The sequence below is a fragment of the Bison bison genome, unplaced genomic scaffold (genome assembly GCF_000754665.1).
Source record: "Bison bison bison isolate TAMUID 2011002044 unplaced genomic scaffold, Bison_UMD1.0 scf7180017864209, whole genome shotgun sequence".
NCBI classification, from domain to species: Eukaryota; Metazoa; Chordata; class Mammalia; order Artiodactyla; family Bovidae; genus Bison; species Bison bison.
The window spans coordinates 2,770,616-2,794,424 of record NW_011494781.1 but is presented as its reverse complement, the minus strand read 5'-3'; the positions used below and the strand labels follow the sequence as shown (position 1 = coordinate 2,794,424).

The following is a 23,809-nucleotide window of genomic DNA, read 5'->3' as shown; positions in this document are numbered from 1 at the left end:
AGCATGGTGGCAGCGATGTGGTGGAGCCGGAGGGGAAATAGGGATATGAGCAGCAGAGCCGGGAAGCCAGGCCTTGCTGGAGCCGGCCCTGGTTGTCACCTGCTGCCAGCTTCCATGGTGCCAGGCCTACTCCTCAAGCCTGCACACTGCCCCTCTATGCTACTCTATTTCTTTCTAATAAATTCCTTTTTTGGTGTTAGTGATCCAGCCTGCTGTTCCTATTGCCTGCAATTAAGAATGCTAAAGACAGACCTGCTAACCCAGTCAGGGCTTCCATATGGACCAACTCCAGAGGCATCGCTGTCACAAGGCACAGAGTGGTGCCCTGCAGCACGTTGCCTGTGGCAACGTTGTGCCACAGAACATCTGTAGGACACCCAGAGCTGTTTATTAATGTGTGTCTAAAGCATGTAACACAGACTAGGAAGATAAAAATATTTACTCCATTAATTACATATTTGGACAACAAAAAACAATTATCTTACAATCTTGAGTACTTTAAACCTGGGTTTTCTAGCACCCAAGGTCTTGCACTCATTCTTCTTGGCTACTTACTATCTGAATAACCTTGGACAGTTTGATAGCTGGAAAATGGACCAACGGTGGGTTAACTACTCTTCTACTACATTTCAACTTCTTTGAAAAATACAGACAGTAATATCTACACTTCAGGGCTTCTGCTGAGGATTTAAAAATAAGGTCATTTCACACACTTGTGTGGCCCACAGTAGGTATTTGAGGATCATTACTTCTTTCCCCAATGTTGATACAATAATTACTTTAGTCTCTGTGTGCAGACAAGCCCCTCACCAACTGTGGTGACAATCTTCAGTTGATGCAGTCATCTTAGCCACAGCGCACTTGGAAGTAATATGACCTCAGAATACTAGTTCCGATGTTTCTGGCTTCCACGCCTACAATGCTCATACTGTCACTCTCCACATGAGTGAATCCACTGTGAAGGAAGGGACACGCTATATGTTAACTTTGGAAAAGGACAAACATTTAAGTCATAAAGCTTTTACACGAAGATGGAGCTCAGCCTTGTACGTTCTCCACCCAGTCCACCCCATCTGTGAGTATGCTAGGCTTTGACTTGAGGACCTACGTTCATTTATATCAAGTAGCAAAGATCATCACATTCTTGACTATAATCAGTCTGAGGTCTTCCTGATGGTAGCTGCCTGAATCACAATGATTCCAGCTACTCTAGAAACTTCTGATACAGGAGTGGGGGATACCTCATCCAATCTGGGCAAGTCAGAGTCATTTCTCCAGAATTTAGAATTACTATCAATTCCTAACCAGTCTTAGTGAAGGAGATGTAACCACAGGAGCCAACGGGGACTTCGGTTTCCACAAAAACACAATGCTGCTCTGTTGCATTATAGAAAAATTGAGCAAGTCTAGACCAACAAACAAAAAAAAGAACTAACCAACAAACAAAAACAGAAGGAACTTGCTGAGTTTCCCAAAGAAGCCCAGTTTTTGTCTATAGATTGCTTCTGAAACGAGCTTTGGCTTTCATGAACTACTTTCAGCTTAGAGTAAATGCCATGCTGACTTACTCAACTTAAGAGATTAATAAACCACTACAGTATGAGCGACTTCACTTTCACTTTTCACTTTCATGCATTGGAGAAGGAAATGGCAACCCACTCCAGTGTTCTTGCCTGGAGAATCCCAGGGACGGGGGAGCCTGGTGGGCTGCTGTCTATGGGGTCGCACAGAGTCGGACACGACTGAAGTGACTTAGCAGCAGCAGCAGCACAGTACTGCAAAGTAATCAGCCTCCAATGAAAATAAATTAATTTTAAAAAACGCATCTTGTGCAAACAACAACAACAGAGATTAATAACAAGAGTGGAATGTGGCAGTTTGCAGACTGTGTCAGAAAACTGCGAGATTGGGTTGGAAAATTGCAGGACTGGCTGGTCTGCGTGGGGTGAGCAGGGCAACAACTGCTCCCTGATACAAGCAGTCAGTCAGCAGTCTCCTTGGTTTGTTAGCAAATAAGGTTGAACTAGCACCTATCTTCTTTCTTTTTCTCTTTATAGACTTCCTCTTCATCTTCCCCCACGCCCTCAACTCATCTTTAGTAAATTTGCAGAACTCTGTAACTATCACTAAAACCCAGTTTTAAGAACATTTCCATTGGCCCCAAATGATCTGTTGTAGCCATCTGCAGTAAATCCCATCCTACCCCCAACCCTGGGCAGCAGTAATTAACCTTCTGTTCCTACACTTGCCTTTTCTATATGTACCATATTAAAGGAATCATTCAATATGTGACCTTACACATTTGGCTTCTTTCACCAGCACAACATGTTGGCAGTTCACCCACGTGTATGTCATATGCCATTCCTCTTTACGGCTGAATAACATTCCCCTGTATGGACGCACCACAGTGGATTTATCCATTTACCAGCTGATGGGCATATGCACTGTTTGCACCTTTAGGGTTTTCTGAATAAATCTGCTAAGAACATTCAAGTACAAGTCTCTGTAGACATGTTTTATTTCTCCTAGGGGTATGCTGCTATGTTTGCTATTACATTTTTATTTACCACACCCGTTTTCTTTGGAGAATCAGAGTATGTGTTCACAGATTATAACATTTTAGGAAACTGAAAAGCTCCTAAAAAGTAATGAAAAGATAGATCAAATGCAGTCCACAGCTGCCCATCCTGTGGGGATCAGCATGGAGCAAGGTTGCTGGGTTTATGATTGCCAATGAAGCCCTCAAAGAGAAAAATTACCACTTGCATCAAATAAGGATTTCTGAGGAATCTGTTATGAATTAGGAAAGAGCAGAATTCAAGGTTGTAATACATTCCAGGGTTCTGATTAAAGCACATTTATGTTACTAAGTGTGCTATGCTCATTGAGAAAATGTCATTTCAGTGAAAAGGTTTACCATCCTATAAAATGGGTGTGTCAGTCACTCAGCCGTGTCTGACTCTTGTGACCTCATGGACTGTAGCCCCCCAGGGTCCTCTATCCATAGAATCCTCCAGGCAAGAATAGCCATTCCCTTCTCCAGGAAATCTTCCTGATCCAGGGATCAAATCTGGGTCTCCTGTACTGCAGGTGAATTCTTTACCATCTGAGCCACCAGGGAAGCCTCAGAATAGCACAGTTTAAAAACACATAAAAAACAGAAGTTTCTGGAACTTCCCTGGTGGCTCAGTGGTTCAGAATATGCCTGCCAACAATATAGGGGACACATGTTTGATTCTTGGTCCAGGAAGATCCAACATGCCACAGGGCAACAAAGCCCATGTGCCACAATTACTAAGCCCATACTCTAGAGCCTGAGCTCTGCAACGAGAAGCCACGGCAACTGGAAAAAGCCTGCATGCAACAATGAAGACCTAGCACAGAGGTAAGTAAATAAAGTGTAATTTAAAAAATAAGTTTCTAATAGTGCACAATGAATATTTCAGTGAATGAATGTGTTCTGCTTTGTGTGATGCATGTAGAGCAGTGTTTAAAAATGTGTAAAAAAGAAGTTTCTAGAAGTGCTACTTGCTTACTAAGTTGACAACAGTGTTTTTTCAGTGAAAAGATGTTCTAACCATTCAGTAATGATACAGGGAATTCTTTAAAGGCACATATAAAAACAGAAAGGAAAAAAAAGCACATCTTGGGAGACCAACATCGCTGGCAAGCTCTTCAGTGGCCTCCTTCCAGTGGCAACAAGTGTTTGTTCGCACATTCATCTCCTGCCACTGGAGGGAAAAAATCATTACTGAGGGGTCATGAGTGGATGTGGGGTGTGTAATCAGGGCCTCCATCGGCCTGAGGGGCTTGCTTCACAATGGCTGGCCTGCGGCCCAGGTACAGACAGAACAGAGCAAGGCCACCTCTCCCGAGCACAGGGGAGGGTAGATAACAACATATTAGGGTCTTCAGTAGGAAATATACAGCCCCTCATGGCCTGCAGTGTGGAGATGGAATGTTATGGCTCTTAAACTCAGCAACTAGGTAGGTTTGTTATACTGGAGTGGGTTGCCATTTCCTTCTCCAGGGGATCTTCCTGACCCAGGGATCAAACCTGGGTCTCCTGCATTGCAGGCAGAAGCTTTACCATCTGAGCTGCTAGGGAAGCAGGTTTGTTAATAGAAATATTTAATTGTAAAAATATTTAGTTTGGGGCATTGCATTTTTTTAAATTAACACTGGAAGATGTTTGCCACAGGAGGCTGAATTAATCCCATAACTCATGACAAGTAACTTCTGATTATGAAGCAGGAGGTGTTACCATAAGTAACCCAGTGAAACAGACAATCTGGAAGCCCTGTCCTTACTTTGCAGGACTTACTCTGATAAGAAAAAACATGTCATCCCCCAATTCTGGGCTGCCCTGGTAGGTCAGCTGGTGAAGAATCCACCTGCAATGCAGGAGACCCCAGTTCCATTCCTGGGTCTGGAAGATCCCCTGGGGAAGGGATAGGCTACCCACTCCAGTATTCTTGAGCTTCCCTGGTGGCTCAGGCAGTGAAGAATTCACCTGCAATGCGGGAGACCTGGGTTTGATCCCTGGGTTGAAAGATCCCCTGGAGGAGGGCATGGCAACCCACTCCAGTATTCTTGCCTGGAGAATCACCAGGGACAGAGGAGCCTGGTGGGCTACAGTCCGTGGGGTTGCAAACAGTCAGACACGACTGAATGACTAAGCATAGCATCCCCAATTCTAATTGTAAATCAGAGCACAAAAATCATATTCTCTTCAACTTTTACAGTCTTGCCCCTATGGCCACCTAGGTTTGGTAAATGGACCTGGCATTGTGCAGGTTACAGAGGTGGGGTAAGGGCTGCATCCAGGCTGACCCCAGCTTCACTGTGCATCCCTGTGGGCCTTTGGGCAAAACCCACATCGCTGATTTCATCTGGGAAACGTGGGTGATGCTAACTGCAGGTGGTGGCTTTGTATATTAAAGGAGATAATGCAAATGATGCACAGTGTAGCATTTTTTTTAGCATTTTTTTTAAAACCAGAGGATAAATATGAACAGTGACTTGCCTCAGGTCCCCATATAGGGAGGGGCAGGCTGGGCTAAGACCCCAAGTCCTATTCACATTCTTGCCAATGGTATCCTCTTGCTGGGAGGCCATGAGAGGCCATTGTGTAGCTAACATTTAAAAAGTCAGAAGCAATTACCTGGCCCATCTGTGGGACCCACCAAGCAAATGATAGCAGCTCTTGAGGACGGGAAATTTATTTTCCTTGTTCCACATGTAGACTCGCAGGGAGAGGTCAAAGGAAGAGGTGATGACTCGAGTCTGGTCCTTGAAATGAAAAACCAAGTGAGGCAGGAATGTGGGCTCCAAGGCACGGAGCCATGAGGCTGGCAGCAGGCGGGCAAGGGGCCACACTCACCACCCACATGGACGTGATGGGCCTCTGGTGGTCCTGAAAGGCCACCAGCTGCAGGCCGTGAATGGTGAAGAGCACCAGCTCTGAGCCGGACACCAGCAGGATCACCTGGGAGCCGTGGCCCTTCATGAGGTGAGGAGGCATCATGGTGTCTGGCAGCAGGAAGCTCGCAATCTGTCGTACTTTTTGAAATAAAGGCACACAGATTGTCATGTCTTAGTAGCAGCTGGGGGTCTGGAATAGACATGCCTCACCTACAAGGATGTGGAATAATGAAAAGAGCAACAGCTTTGTGCTGCATCTGCAATCAATCCTGACCCATGCATTTACTCCCCTAGTCTACTGGTCATCAGCTGTCGAACGCTGATCATGCTGCTTTATAGGGAGACTGTGAGGTTCAAGGCGATATGCACATGGCATTGACAGTATCTGGCCCATGGTACTATCCAGGGGTGCGGCCTCCACCCTGCTTTCTACCCTTCCCCATCTAAGACAGGGGGATGTAAGACATGACCACAAGAGAACTATGACATTTATGACATCTGCTGAAAACTACTGTTGAAGATTCTTTTATACTGTACAGCATTCCTTGTTAAAAAAAAAATTAATTCGATCATTTCCTTATGGAATTTAGTTAGCACCAGGAAAACAAAATTACCTCTTTTGAAGAGTTCATGCGTTTTCTCGTATCAGACAAGGGATTATATTACACATCCTGTTTCCCTTTTTTTCCTCGGCTGCCAGGAAGCTCAGAGTAAAATTTATGGTCAAATGATGATAGGAAAACAAATGAATATAATACAAAGGAAAAAACGCTAAGGAACAAAGAAAAGGCCTATCAGGGTGGTGTGGGGTTTGGAAAACAGAGGAGACAGGAAAAGACAAAAATGTGGGTCTTATTTTCCTACTGGACTAGGAGCTCCTTAGGGAAGAGCTCCTTATTCATCTCTGTGGGCACTCAGTGCTGAGAGTGGTGACTCTGACACAGTTGTAAAAGGAGAGGTGGGATGAATGGATGCAGAGAAGGGAGAAGAGTGGACAGCAGTTAACCTCTGAATCCCACGGCCATGCAGAGGGCCCCAACACACAGCAAATGTTCAACTACTCCACCAGCACACAAAAACACAACTAGAAGACATCTGTGGGGTCACTATGATTCACTGAGAGGAAAGAAAAAGTGCCCCAAAGGAAACATGAAGAAGCACTGTAAGGTAGTGGTGGTGACACGGGGATCCTTACCGAGAACCTCCACTCTATCCCTGGACTTCCTGCTCCCTAGCTCATAGGTGGTGATGACCAACTGCATGCCATTGTCATTTCTGTGCATCACCATCAGCCTGGCTGCCTCGTCGGGGGTCCAGCAGGCTCTGGACGTCAGCCAGATGGGGAGAGTGGTGGAGGCAGGAGTCTCATCTTCTGACCGGCAGAGCAAGGACTGAGTGTAGAACACCTGGGGAACAGCACCGCACGTCTCATCGCTGGTGAGGGAGGAGACTTCTCCAACCAGGAGCCCTCCGAAAGACCACATCCACGGTGACTGTACTGGGTCTCACAGGGTGCCTCATGTGGACCCGCCTTTCTCAAACGCCCTTACCAAGGAAAAGAGGTTAACCCCACACCATGTCTGGCCCTGCTGGAAAGATCTTGGCACACCAGTCCCAGTGAGGTCAGCATAATGGGTGAATCAAATAAATGGATTTTCTTTTCCTGAGCGCCTATCACCATCTTGCTTTTGCCTCCAATGTCTTCCTCCATATTCCTTTCCTGTCTTCTTGCAGTCTGGCTCCAAACCCCTTCTTGGTCCCTGGAACTGATTTGAGGCTGCCCACCGATCCTATGGCCTCTCTCCTTTGGCTGCCCTCCCTGACCCCTAGCCTCCCCTGACTCCCAGGTCTCGGCACTTCCACTTCCATCCAGGTAGGCCACTGATTCTCTTTTTCTGTCCTTCCTTGCTCACCGACCCCAGTATGTCTCAAGACCCGCTCCAGCTGCCTGCTTTTTACTCCAGTCTAATTTTCCAATTCAGGCTTTCCGGGTGGCTCAGTGGTAAAGAATCCACCTGCCAATGCAGGAGACACAGAAGATGCAGGTTTGATCCCTGGGTTGGGTAAATCCTCTGGAGTACGAAATGACAACCCACTCCAGTAGTCTTGCCTGGGAAATCCCATGAACAGAGGCGCCTGGCAGGCTACAATCCATGGTGTCACAAAGAGTTGGACACGACTGAATGACAGAGCTCATGGGTGCACCTGCGCGTGCACACCCACACACACACTTTTCCAGTTCACACCCTGGCACTCAGCCTGAGCATCTCTGAGCCCTCACTGGCAGAGGCAGCCATTCTCACAGGCAAGCTGTGTATGGGCCTCCAAGTAATGGATTACAGTCCCTATGCTGTCAGCATCTCCTCCATGCTGGCCCAGACACTGTCTTCCTTAATCTTGTTGAAGCCTGTTCTCAGGCCACTAATACCTCATGAGCATTTCCACCAGGAAGTCCCAAACCTTTTCAAAACTGAATTCTGTCATCTCCAGTCAGGTAGCTGACCCCCTCCAGCCTGTGGGCAACACGGGAGCCTGGAAAGAACAGAGACTCCTGGGTGAGGCTGCCATGGCCATCAGCTCAGCTGGTGGCCCTGAGAAGGCAGTCCCTACTGTGAAAGGTCACAGATGACTCATCATCACCCATACATGCAGGTTTGGTCCTACATGAGAAGCTGCCCCCACAGATGCACCCCAAAAGCCTAGGGCATAGGATCCACCACCCTTGTGCACAAAGCCAGCCACCTGAGGCAAGGGACACAGCCCACCACTGACCTCCGGGCTCAGGTCTGAGTTCTGGGTTGACGCAAACACCCACTGCCGGTCAGGTGAGCAGAGGAGACTGGTGGGGTTGCCGGGAAACACGTTGACTCTGGAGAGCAGCTGCAGCCAGGGCACCGTAAGTGTGTAGAGTGCCCCTTCAGCACAGGCGGCCTGCAAGCAACGGATCAAAAATGGGATCAAGAGCCAAAAAGAATCAGAAAGTGTCCAAGGAGATAAGCAAAGGTCTAAGAAACACAGAAATGAAGTTCCTACAGAAGAAAAGTCAACTAATTAACAGACTAACACTGAAAATCCATGTTCAAGGACTTCCCTGGTGGTCCAGTGGTAAAAAATCTGCCTTCCAATCCACAGGGGACGTGGGTTTGAACCCTGACCGGGGAACTATGATCCTACACGCCACTAAGCAACTACGCCTGAGCGCCGAAACTACTGAGTCCACGTGCTGCAACAAACACGTGGTGCAGTCAAAACAAACAAACAAAATTCATGTAAAAACTTTCCGGCGATAAATCCTGGGGAAGTTGAGCTGGGATGGTCACCACAGACACATCACAATAAAACTGACTACTAGGCTTTAAATCTTTCAAAAAATCCTTTAGGCCTTTGATTTTTTAAAACTCCAGTATTTAACAAGAAAAATAAGGGTGGCTGTAGACATTTCCAACAGAAACACTGTGGCATAATATTTTCACAAAATTTAAGGAAAGCATGAGCCAGGGATGCAGTGGCCAGCCAGGTCACTCTTCAAGCCCCCAGACTACAGAACCACAATGCTAATGCAAGAATTGCATTCATGGGTCCTTCCTCGGGACCTGACCAGGGGATGGGCTTCATCATATCACAAGATACAACAAATACGTCACCAAAAGAACTAGTGTTGTTATGAAATACATTAAACCGTAAATCAAAGAGCTAATTAAAAAAAAAGGTAGACACAAGAGAAGAACAGGGTGTAAATATTTTATGTTCTCAAAAAGCTGGAAATAATATATCTTTAAAAAGTGAGGGAGGATCAAAATAGAATAACTCACTGACTGCCATGGGAGTAAAGAGTAAAGACAACAAATAAAACAGGTGACAGGCCCAAATAAGGAAAAAGGAGAAAGAAAGTGTTAAGGTAAAGAAAACCGGGGCTTCCTTGGTGGTCCAGTGGCTAAGAATCCCCATTCCCAATGCAGAGGGCCTGGCTTTGATCCCTGTTCAGATCCTATTCCAGGGGATCTTCCCAACCCAGGGATCAAACCCAAGTCTCTCGTGTCTCCTGCATTGGCAAATGGATTCTTTACCGCTGCGCCACCTGGGAAGTCCTTACTTGGCTGCACCAAGTCTGAGTTGAGGCACTTCAGAGTTGCAGCCTGTGGACTCCTGGCTGAGCCTCCAACAAAAGGGGGAAGGACAATACCCACCGTCACGAGTTTTTAAGCAGGTTGTCATATATGAGAAGCATATAATGCCCTGCTTAAAAAAAAACAACTCTGGCGTTGGTTAAGACTCTTGAGAGTCCCTTGGACAGTAAGGAGATCCAACCAGTCCATCTTAAAGGAAATCAGTCCTGACTATTCACTGGAAGGACTGATGCTGAAGCTGAAACTCCAATTCTATGGCCACATGATGTGAAGAACTGACTCAATGAAAAAGACCCTGATGCTGGAAAAGATTGAAGGCGGGAGAAGGGGACGACAGAGGATGAGATGGTTGGATGGCATCACTGACGTGATGGACATGAGTTTGAATAAGCTCCAGGAGTTGGTGATGGACAGGGGAGCCTGGCGTGCTGCAGTCCATGGGGTCGCAAAGAGCTGGACACGACTGAGCAACTGAACTGAACTGAGGAGTGTTCAAATCATTTGCATAATTTAAAAGCTGCATTGTGTCCTTTTTCCTGAGTGGTACCAGTTCTTTATATATTCTCGACACAGTCCTATGTCATGTTTATATATGGGAAATACATTATTCCAGTTTGAAGCTTGCCATTTATTTTCCTTAACGTCTTCTAAAAAGTTCTGAACTTGATGAAATCGAATTTGTTTATTTTTTATTACACAGCTAGTCCTTTGTGAGTCCTAAGAAATTGTTACCTTTTAAAAGTTTCTACTAATCTACTCCCCTGCAAAACAGTTAGAATTAATAGGTTGAACTTCCCTGGTGAGCCAGTGGTTAAGACTCTGAACTGCTAGTACAAGGGGCACAGGTTTAATCCCTGGGTGGGGAAGGTCCTGCAAGTCGCACAGTGCGGGCAAAAAATAATAAAAAAAATTTTCTTTTTTACCAAAGAATTAATAGGTAAATTTAGCAAGGCTGTTGGATACAGGTAACTATACAAAAGTCAAACGCAAGTCTCTGTATATTTATACAGAAATTATTTCTATGTATGCTACATAGTGCATGCATGGCAATTTCTTTATAAATACAAAACCATACATTCTCCTATTACTCTTGGTCTGCACCCTACCCACTCACGTAGCCTCAAGACAGAAGAGTGTGGAGTCAACAACAGTTTAATGGATGGGGGACCTTATGTCTGAAGCAAGGCCCTTAAGTGACATTCTACCATATGCAGCAGGGAGCAGGCAGGACATAGCAGCAGTCTTCACTGTTGAGGGGGCAGTTGGTGTTGTTCAGTGGCTCAGTTGTGTCCAACTTTTTGCGACCCCATGGACTGCAGTATGCCAGGCTTCCCTGTCCTTCACCATCTCCTGGAGTTTGCTCAAACTCACATCCATTGAATCAGTGATGCAATCCAACGATCTCATCCTCTGTCATTCCCTTTTCCTCCTGTCTTCAATCGTTCCCAGCATCAGGGTCTTTTCTAATGAGTTGGTTCTTCTCATCAGGTGGCCAAAGTATTGGAGCTTCAGCTTTAGCATCAATCCTTCTAATGAGTATTCAAGATTAATGTCCTTTATGACTGACTGGTTTGATCCCCTTGCAGTCCAAGGGACTCTCAAGAGTCTTCTCCAACACCACAGTTCAAAAGCATTAATCTCTGCAGTTCAGCCTTTATGGTCCAACTCTCACATAGCATGACTACTAGAAAAAACCATACCTTTGACTACACAGACCACTGTTGGCAAAGTAATGTCTCTGCTTTTTAATACGCTGTCTAGGTTAGTCACAGCTTTTCTTCCAAGGAGCAAGTGTCTCTTAATTTCATGGCTACAGTCACCATCTGCAGTGATTTTGGAGCCCAAGAAACTAGTCTCTCATTGTTTCCCCATCTATTTGCCATGAAGTGATGGGACTGGATGCCATGATCTTAGTTTTTTGAATGTTGAATTTTAAGCCAGCTTTTTCACTCTCTTCTTTCACTTTCATCAAGAAGCTCTTTAGTTCCTCTTTGCTTTCTGCCATAACAGTGGTGTCATCTGCAAATCTGAGGTTACTGATATTTTTCCCAGCAATCTTGATTCCAGCTTTTGCTTCGTCTAGCTCGGCATTTCGCATGATGTACTCTGCATATAAGTTAAATAAGCAGGGTGACAACATACAGCCTTGAAGTACTCCTTTTCCCATTTGGAACCAGTCTGTTGTGCCATGTCCAGTTCTAACTGTTGCTTCTTGACTTGCATCCGGATTTCTCAGGAGGCAGGTCAGGTGGTTTGGTATTCCCATCTCTTGAAGAATTTTCCACAGTTTGTTGTGATCCACACAGTCAAAGGCTTTAGCATAGTCAATAAAGCAGAAATATGTTTTTCTGGAATTCTCTTTTTCTATGATCCAGCATATGTTGGCAATTTGATCTCTGGTTCCTTTGCCTTTTCTAAATCCAGCTTGAACATCTGGAAGTTCTCGGTTCACATACCGCTGAAACCTAGGTTGGAGAATTTTGAGCATTACTTTGCTAGCATGTGAGATGAGTGCAATTGTGGGGTAGTTTGAACATTCTTTGACGTTGCCCTTCTTTGGGATTGGAATGAAAACTGATCTTTTCCAGTCCTGTGGCCACTGCTGAATTTTCCATATTTGCTGGCGTACTGAATGCAGTTCTTTAACAGTATCATCTTTCAGGATTTTAAATAGCTCAGCTGGAATTCCATCACATCCACTAGCTTTGTTCATAGTAATGCTTCCTAAGGCCCACTTCACACTCCAGGATGCCTAGATCTAGAGTGACCAGACCATCATGGTTATCTGGGTCATTAGGATCTTTTTAATATAATTCTTCTGTGTATTCTTGCCACCTCTTCTTAGTATCTTCAGCTTCTGTTAAGTTCATACCATTTCTGTCCTTTATTATGCCCATCTTTGCATGAAATGTTCCCTTGGTATCTCTAATTTTCTTGAAGAGATCTCTAGTCTTTTCTGTTCTATTGTTTTCTTCTATTTCTTTGCAGTGTTCACAGAGGAAGGCTTTCTTATCTCTCCTTGCTATTGTTTGAAACTCTGCATTCAGATGGATATGTCTTCCCTTTTCTCCTTTGCCTTTTGCTTTTTTTCTTTTCTCAGCTATTTGTAAGACCTCCTCAGACAACCATTGTGCCTTTTTGCATTTCATTTCTTGGGGATGGTGTTGATCGCTGCTTCCTGTACAATGTTACAAACCTCTGTCCATAGTTCTTCAGGCACTCTATCAGCTCTAATCCCTTGAATCTATTTGTCACTTCCCACTGTATAATTGTAAGGGATTTGATTTAAAGTGTAAGTGTTAGTCTCTCAGTCACGTCAGACTCTTTGCAACCTCATGGACTGTAGCCTGCCGGACTCCTCTCTCCATGGGGTTCTCCAGGCAAGAATACTGGAGTGAATTGCTACTTCCTACTCCAGGGGATCTTCCTGACCCAGGGATCGAACTCGCATCTCCCACATTGAAGGCAGATTCTTTACTGTCTGAGCCACCGGGGAAGCCCAGGATTGTCTTTATTCAGACTAAATAATACAGTTTACTCATTTCCCTGCTTTCCAGGCCTCTTGCATCCCACTTCTTGCTCTTTCCTTCCCCCTTCTTTTTTTCCTCCAGACTGCAGACTGTGCTTTCCCAGGAAGGGCTTTATTATCAGCCTGTGTGCTCTCTGCTCAGGAGGCTCATGCTTCATTCAAGCCTGTTTCTGTCCCTTGATACTCCTGTAACTCCTCCTGTCTGTAGTCCAGTTTATGGTCAGAATTATGGAATTGATTTAGATCATACCCTTATGGCCTAGTGGTTTTCCCTCCTTTCTTCAATTTAAGTCTAAATTTTGCAATTAGGAGTTCATAATCTGAGCCACAGTCAGCTCCTGGTCTTGTTTTTGCTGACTATATAGAGCTTCTCCATCTTTGGCTGCAAAGAATATAATAAATCTGATTTCGGTATTGACCATCTGGTGACGTCCATGTATAGGAGGGAGACCAATTACAGAGGTAACTGACATCAGGTTGGCTTGTCAGTTACCAGGGAAACCAGCAGAGGAGCCCGTCCCTCACCACCCCTTTGATAAACTATCATGGAGAAGATGCTCTGATCTAAAGATTAGAATAATCACTAACTGGAGGTGGGGGCAAGTATGTATTAGGGGGGAGTAGGTATTAAGGGTTGGTCATGTGAGTAGGGGCTGGTCATGTGAGTAGGGTATAGGTGAAGAAGGGACTGGTCGAGCAAAGGATGTACAGACAGCAAGAGAAGAGCCATCTTGGGTAGCGTGATCACAATTATTTATGTTCTATATATGCTGTATACTAGCAATGGAAAAAATTGGAAAAGTACATTTTAAAATAACATTAAGGGACTTGCCTCATGGTCCAGTCATTAAAAATCTGCCTCCCCATGCAGGGGATGTGAGTTCAATCCCTGGTTGGGGACGATCTTAAGATCCCACACGCATGCATGCTCAGTAACATCCCACTCTTTGGGAAGCGATTAGACTGTAGCCTGCTAGTTTCCTCTGTCCATGGAATTTCCCAGGCAGTAATACTCAGAGTGTCCATTTCCTGCTCCAGAGGATCTTCCTGAACCTAAGATCGAACCCATGTCTCCTGCATTGGGATGTGGTCTTAACCACTGCATCACCAGGGAAGCCATAAGATCCCACGTGCCTCGGGGCAACTAAGTCCGTGCCCCACAACTGAGCTGGCAAGCTCTGGAGCCTGTGCACCACAAGTACTAACAGAGAGCAGCCCCTGTGCTACAACAAAGAGCCTGTGCCCAGCAATGATGATCGATCCCGAGTGCGGCAACTAAGACCTAATGCAGGCAAAAATAAATGAATATTTTAAAATAATATTTAAACAGTATGAAAATGCTTGTAGCAGACTATGTGCAAGTGCTGTTCACTTAAAACCACAAAACTTTGTTGAGGAAAATAAATGAAGGCCTATATATATGGACATATATGCTTGATGAAAGTCAAAGAGGAGAATGCAAAAGTTGGGTTAAAGCTCAACATTCAGAAAACGAAGATCATGGCATCTAGTCCCATCACTTCATGGGAAATAGATGGGGAAACAGTGGAAACAGTGTCAGACTTTATTTTTTGGGACTCCAACATCACTGCAGATGGTGATTGCAGCCATGAAATTAAAAGATGCTTACTCATTGGAAGGAAAGTTATGACTGACCTAGATAGCACATTAAAAAGCAGAAATATTACTTTGCCAACAAAGGTCCGTCTAGTCAAGGCTATGGTTTTTCCAGTGGTCATGTATGGATGTGAGAGTTGGATAGTGAAGAAAGCTGAGCGCTGAAGAACTGATGCTTTTGAACTGTGGTGCTGGAGAAGATTCTTGAGAGTCCCTTGGACTGCAAGGAGATCCAACCAGTCCATCCTAAAGGAGACCAGTCCTGGGTGCTCATTGGAAGGACTGGTGTGAGGCTGAAACTCGAATACTTTGGCCACTTTATGTGAAGAGTTGACTCGTTGGAAAAGACCCTGATGCTGGGAGGGATTGGGGGCAGGAGGAGAAGGGGTCGACAGAGGATGAGATGGCTGGATGGCATCACCAACTCGATGCACCTGAGTTTGGGTGAACTCCAGGAGTTGGTGATGGACAGGGAGGCCTGGGTGTTGCGATTCATGGGGTCGCAAAGAGTCGGACATGACTGAGCGACTGAACTGAACTGATGCCGTATTCATGGCTTAGAAGACTGAATACTAAGGTGTTAGTTGTTCCCAAATTAATGTACAGATTCAAAGTAACCAAAAACCCAGGAAGCAGTGTTACAGAAATTGATGAGCTCACTGGGAAAATTTTATGGAAACAGATATATTTTCAAAGAAAGGAAATGTGGGAGGTCATGACTTAACTAAAATCTGTGGGAAACAAGATCCCATGTGACTGTCATCAGGACAGACATACAGATCAGTGGAGACTGACCCACAAGTTTGACATAGAACACCCATGACACATTTGGTCGGCTGATATTTTGACAAAACGAAGGTGATAATGTAATTGGATGAAGAAAGTATGGTCTTTCCTGTGAGTTTTGGATGACCATTTCTAAGTAAAAATGAACCCTGATGCTGACCCTGCACACAAATGTAATTTAACTTGAAATGAGCCAATGACCTAACCACTTCCAAATAAACCGTGGAATGTATAAAAAGTCACACAAAGCTGAGTCAAGGTGTCAGGGTGCTGGATTCTCATTTGAGGGCCCATTCAGGTCACTGTGGCTGCAGGACTGAGGTTTCCCTGCCCACTGGTTGGCAGCAGAGACCATCCCTGTTCCAGGCCCACCAACAACCTGGCAGCCAGCATAGGAGGCCCCCATGCCCTCACCCTCTGTGTCTCTGACTTCCTCTTCTGTGACCAGCCAGAGAAAATGCTTGGCCTTTAAAGCGCCCACGGAACTAGAGTGGGCCCGCCCAGATCATCTCTCTTTAACCAGGTAACAGCAATGTCTCATGATGCATGTAGCTTTGACCATTTCTCCTTGAAATTCTACACATTATTTTTCAATATATATTTTAGACCATATTCTAAAATGCATTCAAAATTAGCCCTGGGATTTTCCTGGTGGTCTAGTAGTTAAGATTTTGCACTCCTAATGCAGGGGGCACAGGTTTGATCCCTGGTCGGGGAACTAAGATCCCGAAAGCCACTCCAAAAACACGAGGCCAAAAAAAAAAAAAAAAAATTAGTCTTGCTGTATCTTCCCAGGAGGCTTACCTAATTCTTATTCTGATATAAGACCCCTAAGATCCAGGAAAGACTTTCATCTTCCAGTCTTCTCGTCTAACATAATTAGCTGTATCAGCTTGCCTCTGGTAACATCTCTAATGCCTATCATTTTCCCATCATTTTAATTCCAACCCTTCCTTAAGTGTTCTGTTTTAGAGGAGTCTTGTATTAGTTTCCTTTGGGTGCAGTAGTAAGACAGGGTGGCTTATAAAAACAAAAAATGTATTCTCTCACAGTTCTAGACAGCAGAGGCCCCAAATCAAGATGCCAGCAGGGCTCTGCTTCCTCTGAAGGAAGACCAGAGCCAGTCATTCCTCCCTACTCCCTCAAGCCATTTCCAGAGCTGACTCCTAGAAGCCCGCTCTGCTCTCCCAGGGAGGTCTGATAATGAAACCAATGAATCTTTTTACATCCCCTCAGAGCATGTGTGGCATCATGAGTTCTCATGATAATGAGAACTAAAAATGCTGCCTGCCATATATGTAAACAAAGGATGTTGCAGCCATTAAGCATCACATTACCGCCACCCCGCAATGGTGAGCTCTGAGGGGACTCGGGATGTGAAAACACAGGATACTGGCCCCAGACAGTGAAGGTTCATAAAATGAAAGTGTAAGTTGCTCAGTCATGTCCGACTGTTTGCGACCCCATGGACTATACAGCCCATGGAATTCTCCAGGCTAGAATACTGGAGTGGGTAGCCTTTCCCTTCTCCAGGGGACCTTCCCAACCCAGGGATCGCACCCAGGTCTCCCACATTGCAGGCGGATTCTTTACCAGCTGAGCCACAAGGGAAGCCCACATCAAAAGAAGGTACGTATCAAAGGAACAATTCAGAAAGCCCAGACTCTTGCATTTTCCCATACATAGAAGAGTGTTAAATTCCTTAACTTGAGATATCATATCTGGTTTTCTTTAATTAACAGTAATCTTTTGATGTTCCAACCACCTGGTCATTTATTGCAAAAAAAATCCTATATATCCTGGGTCCCCACCCTTGCCTCTTCCGAACAGTTTTCTTAAGGTCATCTGAAATGCTCTATCTTCAGAAAGTCCTGCTGAATAAAACAAAACTCTCAGCTTCTAGGTTGTGCTTTTGTTTTTCTTTTCCAGTTGACAATAACCAAGCCAAACTTTGGGTTGGGTTGATCCTGCCCCTAGAGGGAAACCACAAGACACATTGATCTTCCTCTTATGATTTAGAAGCTATTTGCTGTATACTATTTTGGGAATTAGGTGAGAGATAACTGTTTGCAAACTGCCTCATAAAGTATATGACTAATTTCGTACATTTAATCTCGGACAGTTCAAGGAGCTTAGTAGACCTAGTTCCTCATAACCTTCTCCTAACCTAAATGGTGAAGTCATTCATTTTATTTCTACATATAAAATCCACAAGGCATTGTTTCTGCTGCTTTATACAGGATATTCGTTTAGATTTCCTAAGATTTACCATGGTTCTTGCTCAAAATTCTTTCCTGCTTCTTCTGAAAGTTCACCTATGATCATTCTCCCACTGCCTGAAGCAGTCTCCTTACTATTACACTTAAGGTAGTTTTATTTCCCCTCACTGCTATTAAATAGATCTGTCTTAGTCTTCAATTATCTCAGTTCACTCTGATAGGTCTATGTGCAAATTTATTTTTATTTACCTTACTCGGGGTTTGCGGGACCTTCTTGACCTTCATTGATTAATGTCCTCAGTCTATTTTGGAAAAATGTCTACCATCTTGTCAAATGTTTCTTATGCTCCCACACCCACCCCACCCCCCAGCTTGATAGGGAAAGAGTAAAGGGACAACGTAGGTCATAAAATAGTTAACTCCCACTAGGGGATTGTAAGTTTTAAAAATTGGACCCTGAAGAAGGAAATGGCAACCCTCTCCAGTACTCTTGCCTGGAGAATCCCTTGGACAGAGGAGCCTGGTGGGCTACAGTCCATGGGGTCGCAAGAGTCGGATACGACTGAGCGACTGACACACACACACAACTGAGATACTTGATGGTGCAAGGGCACACTTTCTCTACTCTCCCATCTCCTGCAGGAAGCAGGATGGGGCAGGCAGGACCTGGGAGGCAGGGTGACTCCCCCCACCCCCATCCCTTCTGGAAGTCTTGGGGCCTCAGTGCCTGCAACAGCTGGCCTTGGGCAAATAAAAGACTAAGTTGTTTACTGGAAATAAATAAATAAATAAATAAATAAATAAAAATTGGGGAGACCCCTGGGAGTTAATGATCACTCAAGAAAGCAAATTTGGATAACCTCAAAACCAAGTTGGCTTGCTTAGCGACAGAAGCATGACATGCCCCAAAACTGCAAACCACTGGTGGCACGAGACCACATCCTGCCCAGGGAGCTCAGTCAGCTTGATGATGCCTAGGGCATGCTCTCTGCACACATGAAACAGTACCTGTGGACTTAGATGGACCACATAGGGACAAGAAAACTCCCCTGCTCAACCTGGAGGAGGAACTCATGATGGAAGCGTGACATCTATCAAGAAAGACAAAGATCTCCTCCTCCTCACTTTTCCTTTGATTATAAAACTAGCCCACTAAGTTCTCAGGACACAGCGCTCTCTTGCCCATTTGCTTGTAAGCCTCACAAGCACCCTTTTCTAATAAATCACTTATCACTTCACCCTTCACTGGATTCTTTCCACGTGGAGACATAAAAGATCAGAGCTCTTTGGAGCCCCATGAAATGACACTACATGGTTTCACCCTGACTCACCTACTCCTAAGATATCAAATGAACAAATACTAAAATTTTTCATGGGTCCTTTATGGCCTTGCTACTCTAAGTGTGGTCTGTGACCTGATGGCATCAATATCCTCAAGAAGCTCCTAAAAAACTCAGAAATCTCAGGTATTCCCAGGGACCCACTGAATCAGAATCTTCATTTCAACAAGGTCCACAGGCAAATAGCATCCCATTCAAGTCTGAGAAGCACTGGTCTCTGTCTCTCAGCCTCTCTTCCACATTTACCACTCCTGATATCCCCATTGCATTCTACAGAATTACGTTTATCTTCCAGTTCACTAATTCTTCTATAATCTTAACTTCTTAATTGATGTACATAACACAGAAAATTGCACCAAACATAAACATAAGAGCTCAGTAAATTATTACAAAGTAAATACTCATATCACCACCCATGGCTTCCATGTCTTGGCTATTGTAAACAGTGCTGCAGTGAACATTAGGATACATGTGTTCTTTTGGATAATGGTTTTCTCCAGGTGTATGCCCAAGAGTGGAATTGCTCGATCGTATTTTAAGTTGTAAGTTTTTTAAGGAACCTCCATACTGTTCTCCATAGTGGCTGTGACAATTCACATTCCCACCAATACTGTAGGAGAGTTCCTTTTTCTCCACACCCTCTCCAGCATTTATTGTTTGTAGACTTTTTGATGATGGCTATTTTGACTGGTTTGAGGTGATATGTCACTACTTTTGATTTATATTTCTCTGATAATTAGTGATACTGAGTACCTTATCATGTGCTTTTTGGCCTTTAGAATGTCTTCTTTGGAGAAATGTCTATTTAGGTCTTCTGCTCATTTTCTGATTGTTTTATATATATATATGAGAGAGACAGAGAGCGAGCTCCATGAGCTGTTTGCATATTTGGGGGATTATTCTCCCATTCTTTGGGCTCTTTGTTCATTTTGTTGATAATTTCCTTTGTTGTGCAGAAGCTTTTAAGTTTAATTATGTCCCATTTGTTTACTGTTGTTTTTATTTTCATAACTCTAGAAGCTGAATCCAAAAGGATCTTGCTGTGATTTATGTCAGAGTGTTCTGCCTGTTTTCCTCTTAAGAATTTTATAGAGTCTGGCCTTACAGTTAGGGCTTTGATTCATTTTCAGTTTATTTTTGTGTATGGTGTTAGGGACTGTTCTAATTTCATTATTTTATTGAAGAGACTGTCTTTTTTCCTCTGTATATTCTTGCCTACTTTGTCATAGATTAACTGACCATTGGTGCATGGGTTTGTTCTTGCCTGGAGAATCCCAGGGACGGGAAGCCTAGTGGGCTGCCGTCTATGGGGTCGCACAGAGTCGGACACAACTGAAGCGACTTAGCAGCAGCAGCAGCAGCATAGGTTTATCTCTGGGCTTTCTATTTTGTTCCATTAATCTATATTCTTGTTTCTGTACAAGTCTCATACTATTTTGATTACTGTTGCTTTGCAGTATAGTCTGAAGTCAGGGAATCTGATTCCTCCAGCTCCCTTTTTCTTTTTCAAGATTACTTTGACTATTCCAAGATATTCTGTGTTTCTATATAAATTAAAAAATTTTTGCTCTAGTTTTGTGAAAAACTGGTAGTTTGCTAAGGATTGTACCAAATCTGTAGATTGCCTTGGTAGGTCATATTATCTTATCTCTACTTATCTCTGAAAGTGAAAGTTGCTCAGTCACGTCCCACTCTTTGCCCATGAACTATCCAGTCCACGGAATTCTCTAGGCCAGAATGCTGGAGTGGGTAGCCTTTCCCTTCTCCAGGGGATCTTCCCAGCGCAGGAATAGAACCCTGGTCTCCCTTACTGCAGGTGGATTCTTTACCAGCTGAGCCACAAAGGAAGCCCAAGAATATACACCATTAGTAGTTTGGTAAGGACTGGACTGAATCTGTAGATTGCCTTGGGTAGGTCCTGTTATCTTATCACTACTTATCTCTAAGGTGAAGGTGAAGGTTAAGTCTCGCTCAGTCGTGTACAATTCTTTGCGACCCCGTGGACTATAGTCTACCAGACTTCTCCATTCATGGAATTCTCCAGGCAAGAATACTGGAGTGGGTTACCATTTCCTTCTCCAGGGGATCTTCCCAACCCAGGGATCGAACCCGGATCTCCTGCATTGGAGGCAGATGCTTTAACCTCTGAGCCATCAGGGAAGCCCATTGTCTTAACCACTCCCTCCCTTATTTCTAAGGGAGTGCTAAACACTATATTTGAAAAGAGAGGCATGGTGAGTCTTATCTTTCTCTAGAAAGGATTTTCATTTAGTGAAGAAGTGAAGTCGCTCAGTGTCCGACTCTTTGCGACCCCATGGACTGTAGCCTACCAGGCTCCTCTGTCCATGGAATTTTCCAGGCAAGAATACTGGAGTAGGTTGCCATTTCCTTCTCCAATTTAGTACCACCAGGTAACTGGGCAGCTGCAGCCATTGCTGCTGCTACTGCTGCTAAGTTGCTTCAGTAATGTTTGACTCTGTGTGACCCCAGAGACGGCAGCCCAGCAGGCTTCCCCGTCCCTGGGATTCTCCAGGAAAGAACACTGAAGTGGGTTACCATTTCATTCTCCAATGCGTGAAAGTGAAAAGTTAAAGTGAAGTCGCTCAGTCGTTCCCGACTCTTAGCGACCCCATGGACTGCAGCCATTGCAGGCACTGTTTATTTTCAGACCCTCCCCCACAACTCTCAGGTTCCAACATTCGATAACACACCCAATGTAAGAGGCTTCACAGGGCTCCAACCCTTGATGGCCCTGCACTCCAACCTTTATCTACTTGGCTATCTCCCTGCTCAGCTCCTTGGCCTTGGAGTAAACATCTCCAGAACAAAAGCAGCCCCAGTGTTAGGCTCAGCACTTTGCTTTCTGCCATCTTCTGAATCTTGGCCTAGAAACTGTTTGCTATTTTTAGCTCTCTGATTTAATATATATTCTGACTTTCCTAACTGTCCTTCACCAACAATGAAGTGTGAATCATGTGGTCTCTCATTCCCCGGAGAGAACTACAGTGGCTTCCTCTTCCTCTTTACAATATATTCTCAAATTGCTCTGGAGGTATTAATTACACTTATTCCAAAGTCTCCTTTAAATAACTACAGAGTTATTTATATGAAATATGTTTCATCAGGTCTTACTGTTTTTGTTCATGAACTTAGTTCCTTTACAGAATTAGTCCTGTTTACATATGAAGCTGTTCCTGGGGGTGTGCTCATCTTGGTATTTGAGAGGCCAGCTTGTTCACACTCTCAAAGACCTCCTTCCCTCCAGGAGGAGGATACTGCCGCCAGGTGAGAGCCACATCCTCGACCTGCCAACTTACACCCACTTTCACCCTTTCTCTCTGGCCAAATGCTCCCTTGCAATACTCAAGAATCACCTCCAAACCAAATGTCCTGGCAACAGAAGGCCTTTATCATCTCAGGCAAATGCTTGCATTCTGTCAAACATGCCTGTTTTCCTTTGAGTTGGGCCCTTGCTGAGACTTGAAAGGGGGAGAGAAGAGTGAGAATGCAGTAATGAGAAGTAACCAGAAGGGAAAGAAAGACTATGAGCAGGACGGGGAGACAGGAAAGCAGGGGCATGTGGACAAGAAAGCACCGGCAGCCCATGGGGCTGGACCTCACTGTGAGAGGGTGAGAGGCTGCAGAGACAGGTCCAGGGAGCAGGCTGTGGCATGTTAGAACTGAAGGGGGATGTGGAGCCTGCCCTCCACACGGCAGGCAAGGAGGAGCGGGGGGACCAAGCAGAATAATGAGGTCACTTGGTCTGCCACGTGGAGGGCCTGGCTTGAGGTGCCACCTGACATGGTGGTCCGGTGCCAGGCTCACAGATGCCGGGAAACAGGAGAGGCTCCTAGGAGCCAGGTTACTCACCAGCAAGAGGGGACCCTCCGGAATGTCACAGGCCTCCAATGCAGATGAATACATGGGCAGCAAGAAGGCGGCTTTCTCACACCCATTCTCTGCTTCCCATACTTTGATCAGTCCCCGCTCATCCACAGTGACCACCAGTTGCAGTCGAGGGTAGGCCACCAGATTCACCAGAGCAGCAGACTGTACAGGGCTCGACCAGAGCTCCATGCCCTGGGCAACAACAAAATGAATATAACAACTCACACAGGGGTCATTTATTTCCTAAACACTTATTGGTTTCATTCATTCAACCATCACCCAGGGCACACTGGGGACATGCAGGATGAGAGGTGTGATCCCCATCCTCACAGGATGCACAGCACAATATGGGATACAACACAAAAGCAATGTTCCCCTGGACTTCCCTGGTGGCCCAGTGGTTAAGAATCTGCCTGCCAATGCAGAGGAGATGGGTTTGATTCCTGGTCCAGGAAGATTCCACATGCCGTAGAGAAACTAAGCTCGCATGCCCCAACTACTGAAGTCTGTGCACCCTTAGAGCCTGCCTGGCAACAAGAGAAAATCATGCCGCTCTGAAGACCCAGCATAGCCAAAAACTAAATAAATAATAAATAAAATTCATTAAAAAAAAAAAAGTAATGTTCTACCACAAAGGACACATTTGTCCTAGAGGAGAGCAGTGGCTGAGCGTGGGTGCGGAGACTGCTTGGGGCTAGAGCCATGGCCAGAAGGACTGAAGGTGGGGTCTGGGGTGCACATTGGGATGTCTGAAGCACTACCAGTGGTCAACTATGGCTTAACTGAGGAAGGCTGGGCAGGGAGGCAGGACCAACGCTACCCTCCACCCTGCCCTGGACTGGAGCTGTACTCAGGACCTGAGTTCCAGAGGGCTGCATA

The 23,809-nt window shown here is 45.0% G+C and overlaps 1 protein-coding gene across 4 annotated transcripts in view; it reads right to left on the bottom strand.

The window, feature by feature from the left end:
* Positions 1-421: 421 nt before the first annotated feature.
* FBXW12 (F-box and WD repeat domain containing 12) overlaps positions 422-23,809 on the bottom strand; it is a 34,228-nt gene continuing 10,840 nt past the window's right edge. For 3 of the 4 annotated variants that reach the window (XM_010844809.1, XM_010844810.1, XM_010844811.1), the window contains 6 exons: positions 22,913-23,122; positions 8,197-8,355; positions 6,620-6,830; positions 5,384-5,562; positions 5,165-5,292; positions 422-955 (listed from right to left, as the gene is read on the bottom strand). In XM_010844809.1, the coding sequence (XP_010843111.1) occupies positions 847-955; positions 5,165-5,292; positions 5,384-5,562; positions 6,620-6,830; positions 8,197-8,355; positions 22,913-23,122 (996 nt within the window). In that variant the 3' untranslated portion in view covers positions 422-846. The remainder of the gene's footprint in view (positions 956-5,164; positions 5,293-5,383; positions 5,563-6,619; positions 6,831-8,196; positions 8,356-22,912; positions 23,123-23,809) is intronic. The other variant, XM_010844812.1, reaches the window with a different exon arrangement.